General features: G+C 36.2%; 1 protein-coding gene across 1 annotated transcript; it reads right to left on the bottom strand.

Annotated features, from left to right (window-relative positions):
* Positions 1–3,011: 3,011 nt before the first annotated feature.
* LOC116203173 (basic form of pathogenesis-related protein 1-like) lies at positions 3,012–3,774 on the bottom strand. Its single transcript, XM_031534836.1, has one exon. The coding sequence runs from the start codon at positions 3,701–3,703 to the stop codon at positions 3,227–3,229; it is 477 nt and encodes a 158-aa protein (XP_031390696.1). The 5' UTR covers positions 3,704–3,774; the 3' UTR covers positions 3,012–3,226.
* Positions 3,775–10,859: the final 7,085 nt, after the last annotated feature.

The raw sequence follows: 10,859 nt of genomic DNA, 5'->3' as shown, positions 1-10,859 counted from the left end.
AAAAATACACAAACTATTCAATGTTAGAACGACTTCCATTTTTTCAATCAGTGGGCGTCGATGACAACCGCCGCCCACCCAATCGAGGTTGCCCATGATGGCAGAGGTCTTTGGTGACTCCAATTAGGGGGATGGTGATCGACGATGAGACTTCCACCACCTACCTCTTTCATTTTTTTCTCGATTTTACTTGAGGTTTGCTAAAATTGATATCAAATTGATAGTTCATGCATTTTTAGGTCAAGAAAAAAAGTTCGTGCTAGAATCAATAAAAATGTGAAAAAAATATTTTTTTTAGGCAATTAACCCAAGAAAAAAATGGAGAAATGTATTTAAATTTTTAATAAAAATTTACGAAATAATTAATAGAAATATTATTTTCTCGAAGAGTCTTGCAATGACACTCATAACTCAAAAATTCAGAAAAATCTGATCCAAATCAATTGAAAAATTCCAAAAATTAAAGACCTTAAGGGTCAGATTTAAGTTTTAAAGAAAGAAAATTAGAATGAAGTTGATCGGACTGGAATTTTATGTGTATATATATTTATGTTAGTAATTTATACTATATATTATAATTGATACTGAACAGATTAAATAAAAATCAAATAATACACTTTAGATCCCACTTAAGGTATAAGAGTAAATTTAATTTGAGTTGTAAACTGATAAGTTGTATTGGTAATCGATCTTAGATTTACATTGGAAGCAAATTATCTCTCCCTTTTTACATACGTATGCTTGAGGAGTAAGAACGAAAATGTACCTAGAGCTTGTGAAGGAGGACATTGACAGCATGAGAACTTTAAGCTTGTGCAACATGTTAGCAGGTGGTGGTGACCAGCACTATATTGGCAATGGACAAAACGATAGATGATGTCTATGGACAAAAGAAGAAGAAGAGAATAAGTGGGGAGAGAACAAGAAACCTGAGATAAGAGAAAACAAAATTAAATAAAAAAATTAAAGATATAGTATCTTTTTTCTTTGAAACTCTTATTCTGATTCTTTCTTTTTTATTCTCCTAAATGCGTACTTTTGTATTCATAGAATCCCATAAAAAATTTGATTGGGACTTTGAAAATAAATTACTTATGGCATAATGTCTTAAATAATTTTTTTAATAAATTGATATAAATTTTGAAAAATTCGTCAAAAATATATATTTTTTAATCACAAGATATATTTTGGTAATTTATTAGAAAATATTCATCTATAAAATAATTCTTAATATAAATTTTGAACATCCATCGATATAAATGTAAATAAGAAATAGGAAAGACGAACCGTGAGCGTTAAATGAAGAAGTTATTTCATACTTGATACGTTCGTTGAAGTGAATAATTACGGTAAAGAACATTCTAGGTACTTTTTATAGCGAAAAAGTATGAAAAGGTGCCTTGAAATCGAAAGGTCATGAGAAGAAATAAGTATAAATTGGTTTTTGAAATTTGAAAAAAATAAAAGGATTATGGTCGGAGAAGGAGAATATGGGAATTTTTTTTCCAATGATTAGCAAAGTCAAAGAAATAATTAAAAGGAGAAGTAATTAAATACTGAAAGAGAAAATAGAAAAGATACAAATGTAAATAGGAAAGGGGAGAGAGGAACAATGAGCATTCAATGAAGAAGGTATTTCATGTTTGATGAGCTCGTCACCGTGAATAATTATGAGAAATAACATGCTAGCTAGTTTTTAGAGTGAATAAGTATGAAAATGTGCATTGAAGTCGAAAAGTCATCAGAAATAATACATAAAAGTTAGTTTTTCTATTAAAACAAATGAAATGATGCCATGCTATTGAAAATATGTTATGTTTCGTAGTACTCGTATTATTTCAGTAAATGATAAAATAGTAATATTATTAATTTACCCAGGGCAAAAAGGAAAAAAGTTGGAGAAACACGTTATGAAGGGTCGTACTTTGGAAAAAATATACAAAGTTTAACTCGATTGAGGCAACATATGAGGCAACAAATATGGAGAATAAGCGATAAATAAAGAGTTGAAAGTGTATGAGAAAAAGTTATACTAACAAAGCACATTAAAAGTGTGGAAATAAAAAGTATGGAAAGAAACATATAAATTTACGAAGGATACGGGCATTTTTTGGAACAAAAATTGAGAAAACATAAAATTTTAAAAATAACCGCGTGATTCGTAGCAATGAGACAAAGAATATATGAACTTGTTAAGACAACAGACATTGAAAACGAACATATAGTGCAATGAAATTTTGAAATTATAAATCCTTATGAAATAATAATAGAACAAACATATTTGTGATAAAATACTAACTTGGTTGAGAGAGATGCGATGCAATAAAGCGTCAAAATGAGCAATGAATAGAAAATGCCGATTTATATATATAGTGAAAATGTACGACCACAAGTCACGAGCTGAAAAGGTGCAAGAAAAAGTTACGAAGGTATAAAGGTATTTTTGAAGTATTGAAAAATTAAAAAAACTTGTCATACTTTTATATATAGCATAGATATAAGAACTCTCTGAATAGTAGTTAGTAAACAAATAAACAGGAAATTTTTATCGTGGGAAGAATTTTTTTCATCTTTTAAGAAAAAAGGATGAAACAAACTAATTATTAATTAATTCATGCAGCCTGCATTTGGTACCCGAGTAGGGATATAGTGATAGAGATTCCAAAGTCCAGTGACTCAGTCGATAGACTCGATCTCCTTGTCTTTCTATGTGTGCAAACCCTACAACGAAATTAATTAAAACAGTCTGTAAGGATTGGTATGGCATCTAATGCAAGAGAAAATTAAATTAGAACGTCATATTGTGTTTCCTATTATATTATACATATTTAGGTGTTAAAGGCCTTATGGAGCTCCGAACTTGGCTGAAAAATGTAAATCGGTCCTCGAACTCATATATCATAACGGGGATATTTGATGGGTCATCTGATTGCTAGACTAGATCATATATTCCTTCATTACTAATTATAATCGGGTTAATGTTTTAATTAACTTAAGAATCAGAAAATAAATCAATAAAATATTCAATATATATATATATATATGATGTAGATGGGATACATTATGAATGCCCTCGAACATTTCTGTAGATTAGCCAAATACCAATCAGTATTACTTATAGAAGAGTACTTTCAGGCATTCACAATTAATTTGACGATTTCAATATATAGTTGTGCCATCCGGACCAAATTTAAAGTCTTGCTATGAGTGCCTTGCATAGAAACTATTAGTACGGGCGCTCGCCTACGTAATTCCCCGGAGGGCTGTAGTTGCAGATCACGAACATCCAGCCATTGGTGCACTTCACCCTCGCACAGCCTAAATGGACCGACTTACTCCACACAATCTGTGTGTAATGCAGGCACTCACCCCCTACGCATGAGTTCGAATGGTAGTCATAGTTCGGCTTCTCGGTTGCCCAGAACTTCACCGCATCCTCTCCACTCATCTCGCCGTATCCCTCAGCCAGGTTCTCTCCGTAGGGCCCCCTCGAGTGGTCTAGATTGCAATCGTGGATCCGCTCGTTCGCGTACTCCTGGGCGTAAGCCGCCACAGTGTCATTCCATGTGAGCGGCCCGACCCCGACCTCGGCCCGGATGGAGTTGTGCGTATCCACAAAATCCTGATACGACTTTTGTCGCGATCCTGATGAGACACCAAAGATGGTTAGGAGCATAATGCAAAGACCACGATATCGGTCCATTAGTGATCCCACACCAAATTCTATGAAGTCTAATATTTTCCAACTTAGAAGAGTATGGGCAGTGGCATATGAAAAACCGAATGGTGAAGAGGGTATTTATAGGGGAAATGATTGTAATATGGAAGCAACAGCTTTATGATTCTATTTTAATAAATAAAAATAGAATCCAAGATTTTTATGCCTTAATTAGGGTCCTATTATGTAAGGAAACAATTTTACTACATTGAATTATGGAAATAATTATATTATTTGTTACAATGAAAATAATGAAATGACAATAAATTCAAAGGTCACATGTGCCTTTACGCCCATTTGTCGTTTACAAACGATCAAAAGTTCATATTTGGGATTCGGCGCCCCCTGTCATCGGAAAAAAGAAAAAGGTTCACGGTTGAACAATGGAGATTGATTCTGTGGTTATACTTTGTTATCCTTAAATACAGTATTGAATTAAAAATTTTGCGAATTGAGAAAAATCACTATTGGAGAAATTTTACTCTTAATAGGTAGATTTTACACGAATTTGAAGTAGTTAGAGTTCATTGGACTTCTAAATTAAGTATTGCATATTGAAGGGGGAAAAAGTCATGGTTGGTTGAGATGAACATACCTTTATCCCTCCTTCTAAAATGAATAAATATGAAGAGAAAGAGTACCCTTCTCTGAATCCATAATCTAATTCCATAGTATAAGCTCATTGAAATTTTAAATTGACGACTATTTTTCTTGTCGCATAAAGAAATAATTTATCAGCATTTTCGATTATAAGAGAGGCTTATGAACCAAAATAATGAAATAGAAATCCTAACAGTTATTTTTCTTGTGAAGTACGGGTAATCCCATTGAATATCGAGCGTAAAACCTATTAATTACTGGCGAAAGTGTGCTACTACGCTACATCATCTTTTGATAAAATTAATCAATTTAAAATGAGATTTAGTGCGACAGCATTTATATTCGAAATTAAGAGCGTTTTTAGTTCAAACTTCATTAATGGGACTTTAATTCATAACCATTTAGTTTTCCTTTGCCTCTTTCTTACGAGGAGGGTGAGCCTCCCTTATGAGGAAAAGAAGAAAGAACAGGTTATTAATCGTTTTCTTGTTCTATTTTATTATTTTTCTCCAGGAAATTACAAGAAAAATATCTCATTTTGTCTTTTTTCAGCTCCAATGCTTCTCCAGAAATATCCTGGGACGGCACACATAGGTTTAGATTTGGTTATCTTAATATATTCAAGCCTTGATTTGTAATTATGTGTCTTGTATCACTCCAATAGTTACTAATAATCACCAAATGCAATGTATCTGCCGTTAATCCCGTTTTGAATACATACATATGAGTGTACAGTAAGTTCACGTGAAACGTTTCGCTATCGCTATGCGGCAATCATCATATTATTAAAATAAATATTCCTAGCTAAACGACAATATTTTTATGATTTTGTCTCAATATGGTATCAGAGTATCGATTACGCATATGCGTGTCTACGCGCGTGCGCACCCACACCAAGCCAGCCCCAATATGTTGAGTGCAACCAAAGTGCACCTCGTGTTAGTCTTTCCTTGCCCGAGCATGGAAGAAGAGCCCGGCTCGAGATCAATCGTTGAGAGTGGGTGTTCAAGGATACGTGACAACGTGTAGGCAGAAATAGACCACACGTTGCACGTAAGGGCAAGTGTTGGGAATTATAATCCCACATTGAAAATATGAAAAAACAATAATTATTTATATGAGATTTAGGTACCACCACTTATCAGTTTGAGTTTTTTAATGAAAATTGGCCCGAGCCCATATAAGTTCAATGGAAATTCAATAAAAGTTAAGAACAATTATGTACAATTGTCCCAATTGTGAAGTCTATATGTTCGTAAGCAAAGTTAAATGGATCATGTTATTTGCTTAGCCATTGAGGAGGGAGGTATTGGCTTAGTGCGGGTGGCCTTATTTGCTCATGACAAGGGAGAACCAATGAATATCACGCATGGTATTACGATCATGATGAGTCAGTCGTGCCAAACCCAATGGCTAAATGATCTATCATTATATATAAAATTATCAGTATATGGTATACTAATTAATTACTCCGTCAAAACAATGGCACATGCACAACCACCGCAGGCGGTCCAAAGTTCCAAACCCTAGTTAATTATGTACCTACTAATAACAATTAATATTGTACTAGCTAGCAAGCTAAACGTAATCCTAAGAAACGAGTTTTCAAATGTCCACTAGTGACTAGTTGACAAACTACTAGATAATAAAGGAGACCCAACATTTCAGGCACAATCAAGTATAAGGATCGTTTAAAATAATTAATGGACAAAAAGTCGTTTGCTCACAGCAAAGCAACCAATATTTTAAATTATATTTATGCATATCTATTAACGGTTGGTAACGGTTGCCTCTTTTGCGAAAACTTTGATATGGATTATGTTGCCACCACAAATTTAGGGCTACAAATTGTCGTCACCCCCAATCCGCGTTTTATTTATTTGTTTGTTTATAGAATTTTCGTACCAACCACGCATAAGTGAGACTGATTATAATAACTAAATTTTCGGTACACTGGATAGGAATAGTTAGATTGGAATTATTCAACCAGAAGGAACATACACGCGAAATTCTCAGGAGCACGCCACGAAAAGTGATTCATGGATATTAAATACTTCGGAGTCGGATTGTCCCGGGGGTGTAGGCTTCGTCTTGGTCAAAAGTTTGAAGCATAATTTAGATGATTTATTAGGGGATAGGAATGGCTTCTTTCTCTACTGCTGGTGGAACTTTTTGCCTTAGGGGTAGAAATAAAGCCCAAAGCCACGTTGGGTCTCGGCATCAACGGACGGTCTCCCGCTGAGTAACGAAATTAACGGAAAAGAAAATTTCATTTTCGTACTTTTTCTTACTTTTCGGCAACCGCTCTCGACAGCCTAAGTGCAACATTTAGGCCCGCCGGTCTCTCCGAGTGGAACCAATGTTGGCTCGATGCCAAGCGTGACTCATGATCCGACGGTCCGATTTTAATAGGCACTCTCAAGTAGTCGTCTCCGTAGTTGTTAGTCCCCGGAAGATTCTTCTTTGTTTGCTTTCGAAAGGGGGATTAACTTCAATTTTACATTGAAGATCATTCAGTACAATCTGTATAGAACATATAATAGCAGGATCGAAATTGAGAAGGGATTTTTTTTTTTTTGAAAAGTCTGATACATATGTTGTAATTCTAATCTTAATACTCATTTAATCATAAAATCAGTTAATTTGTTTTATCCTCTGTACTTTAATACAAAATAAGGTAAGCTCAACGGGCTTGGCCTGTTAGTCAGGAGAAGTATAAGTAACTATTTAGTCCAGCTCGAAACCCTTTGAGACCACCTGCCTGGTCAATAGGCCCATTTTACCCCATTTCCGGTGTTGCAGGGGTTCCCAAGATCCGAAAGATTAGTCAAGTGAAGTCTGGACACTCTGATTAGCCAAAAAAAAAAAATTATTCCATGAGAAAATGTCACCCACCATCGGAGATTTGGTGCAGCATCACCAAAATCCATCTCATGCCGTCTCCTAATTTAGTGCAGAAAGAATATGATATCAAAGCTATGATTGATGATGCTGATATCAATTCATCCACTTGCTTAGGCTTTCGAAGCCCACAAGAGCGACAAAGAACTCGTCAATCATCACTTGAATATGACCGTTGGTTGCATTACAGATATCCTCAGCAGTTATCGCGGTTCATCTGAACCAATAGATGATGCACGAATATCACCTAAAATGCCTACTATGAGGATGACACCCTATCGAACAAGGTATCAACAAAATTCGACTTCGAAAACCATTTCTATGTTCGCTTTCTGTTTCATTCCAGTGGACCCAATTTTTCTGCTTAGTTCTTGCTTTAGTTAAAAAAATATTTAGAGAATTTTAATACCATAATTAATTCACGACATCTTTCGCTACTAAGTAATGTCCATATTTTCCTTTTGTCATGACTCTCGTGCCGGGGTACTATGCCTTCTGACAGAAAGACCCAGCTGATAGATCTCTCTCTCATGATGGTGGCAACGAAGCCCACCTTGAATCGCCTACAGGGGCGATTGGAACGATTTTGATATGCTTTGATCGAACCAGCTTGAAATCGTAATGTAGCAATCAGAACTACGTGATTCAATTGCTCTAATATGCTCATGGTAGCTTAATATCATACACCGGAGAATTGTATTCTCAAGTATGTGATGCAATCAGCTCTAAGCATGAGAAGCAGATGGAAGAATTGTGTGCCGTAATTACTTTTTCCCCCCGGCTTCAGTCCCCTGTAATGTATCAGTTACTAGCTATAAGTCTAATATTTCTGGATAAATTTACATATATTACAATCAGGTTCATATGTTATAGATGTGTTTCAAATGTTAAATCGACTGTGTTCCTTGTGGGTGGTGATCGCTATAGACAAGAACAATCTCTATCACAAATCAAAACTGACCGCTATTATGGCAAACTTAGACACATTTTCAGTTATTTAGCTTGTCATCCATATTTCCGGTGCTAATGGAGGTCATTTGTTAGTTTATTGACCATATATAGTGATATGATCGGTCTTGCACTTTCGTTGGTTGACACGGGAACCGAGTAATTACTGTTTAGTAAATAATTACACTATTAGTTGCTTCAGGCATCAGAAATATCCATGTGACAGGGCCGCGGCAATGGAAGTACTGCATACAGGGTATACTCAGGAAAATATTTTCCACCGTTTGTTTTCGGATCCAAGGTTTGGGGGAGATACCTTTTTTCATGCTCTTAAGGGTTTGGTTCTCGGTTGAAGCTGTAATTGGTTCCTATACATCCATTTTCTGCAGATATGAAGATCTGATGTAACGAGGCATTACAATTCCCTGCCGGATTCCCACACTTTATCCGGGAGGCTTTGTACTCGGCTTCATGAACTCAAGCATTTCCAATGCTGTTAAGATTAGAAAGTGCTGCAGGCCAAAGAGATTGGCATCTCTGTCCGCAATTCTGTTACTCAATTAAGTAACTTGGAATGGAATTCTTGAATATTAATTGAATCAACTGTGGGGACATGACTATTGACTGGGGATACAGAAGTAGAGCTTGTTGGATTCTCAGACAGAAGATTCTAGAATTTAATTTATTGATCATAGTAAAACATGTACTGCTCTGAAGAGACCCACCAGCTCGGACTAGAGATTCTTTGGCTACTTAGGGCCGTTTGGATTCAGAGTTAAAGTTATTTTGATTTTGATTTTAATTTTGATTGTGAAAAAGTACAAATGAAATGTAATTATAAATTTGACTTGGAAAATGTGTATTTTTGTTGTGTAGTGTGTTGAGTTAAAGATAAAGTTAAAGTTAAAATCAAATTTCTTGGAATCCAAACGGGACAGTTTCTTTGGTGCAGAGAAATCATGTAAGAGACCCTCCAGCTCGGACTGTTTTATCTTCGGTCCTCAGAAGAGAGTGAATCCTAACTCGGACCGTAATAAAAGGCAAGCCAGAGGTGGGTACTGGAAGGAGACTGTTGGGAATTGGTGTATGCCCTAAAGGCAATCTGTTATCAATTCTGTAATGTGACATATATTTCATTATAATACGAGGCATTTGTGTTATTGTGTAGGTTGCGCTGCATATTAATTTTACACAATAACGTCCTTAGAATAGTAGGTTCAAGAGGCATCAAGTGTGACTTGATTGTGAGATCCTATAATGACTGAACACTATTCCTAAATGTCCCTAGTCAAAGTATTATCGTTAATTAGGACAACGATAATGCGGTTAGACTAGTGTGGGTGTAGATTGATGACCAAGTCTCACAGGTCATGGATGTGGAGACATCGAGTCACACCGCAGGTATACATTAGGAGTAATGTGTACTGGATTGACCCGTCATGAGACTGCTACATGGGTCGTTACGTGACTGTCATTAGCAGATCTCATAGTGACTATGGTGCAGTGGTCCTTTGACTTGAGATCATCATAGTTTCCTACATGTAATGTCGTATACTTTGATACTGTCAAACGCCACCGTAACAGGCTGGTTATAAAGACAGTTATTGGGTATACCACAGAGCATGAAGAGGAATGTGAGTGACCAAGATAGGATTTGTCCCTCCTACGTAATGGGAGTGATATCTCACGGCCGCTTGGTGGGCAGAGTCTATAAGTGTATGTATACCCAAATGAGTCGATATAGGGATATCGATATCATTTGTTCTGATAGACTTACCTGGTAAACCAAGAAAGAGAGATTGAGCCATACAAGGATGACAATGACCATGCCTTGGGCTCAATAGAGATATAGAGGACAAAAGGATTATACTATACGGTAACATAGGTCACAAGGTTCGTCGAGAAATTAACTTTCTGATTACTTGAGTAGCAGTGATGCATTGCTAGATGCCGCTCACTGTTTGTAATATTGAAATAGAGATTTCGATATTACTGTCAACGTAATCGGGAACCTACAGGGTCACACACTGCGACCAAATCGACGAGATGGTTTTGAAACACTAAATCTGTCTAATAGGGATTAGACGAGTTACGGTGCGATTAATTAATCGGATATTTAATGAGATTAAATTTACCGATTAATTGGACCCGATTAATTAGATTAATTGGACCCGATTTATACACGAAACAAAGGCACACGAGGCTCGAATCAAGGGCTACGTTGCACACGCATGCAAAGCCACCTGGAATTTTGCATGGAGGCCAAGTGCTTTCCATGTGTCCATATGCATGGATGCCAGGCATCATAAGCCTTCCATTCATGTGCTTATATATAAGTACAAATGGAATGGCTGAAGATGATGACGGCATGAATATATACATATACATATGTACGGACATATATATATGTGTGCGTATGAGTATAAGTGTATAAGTCCAAAAATCGAAAAGTCCGATTTGTAAAGTCCATTAGTTTGGAGTCGCACCGATGTTTCCTTCGAGCATTGGCCGCTAGCACCGCTGATCTCGAAGACTTGTCGACGAAGTCGGTTTGGATACCGGTAGATGCGTCACGCGTGGGACGCTCGTTCGACGGTTTAAAAGATTTCAGGTACACTTTATCTATTCCCATTCTACTAGTAGGTCTTGGGATCTAGTTTCACGGGTAGGAAATTTTGAATTTCTATTCCTT

The sequence above is a fragment of the Punica granatum genome, chromosome 4 (genome assembly GCF_007655135.1).
Source record: "Punica granatum isolate Tunisia-2019 chromosome 4, ASM765513v2, whole genome shotgun sequence".
In the NCBI taxonomy this organism is placed as follows: Eukaryota; Viridiplantae; Streptophyta; class Magnoliopsida; order Myrtales; family Lythraceae; genus Punica; species Punica granatum.
This window is presented reverse-complemented; position numbering and strand designations above follow the sequence as displayed.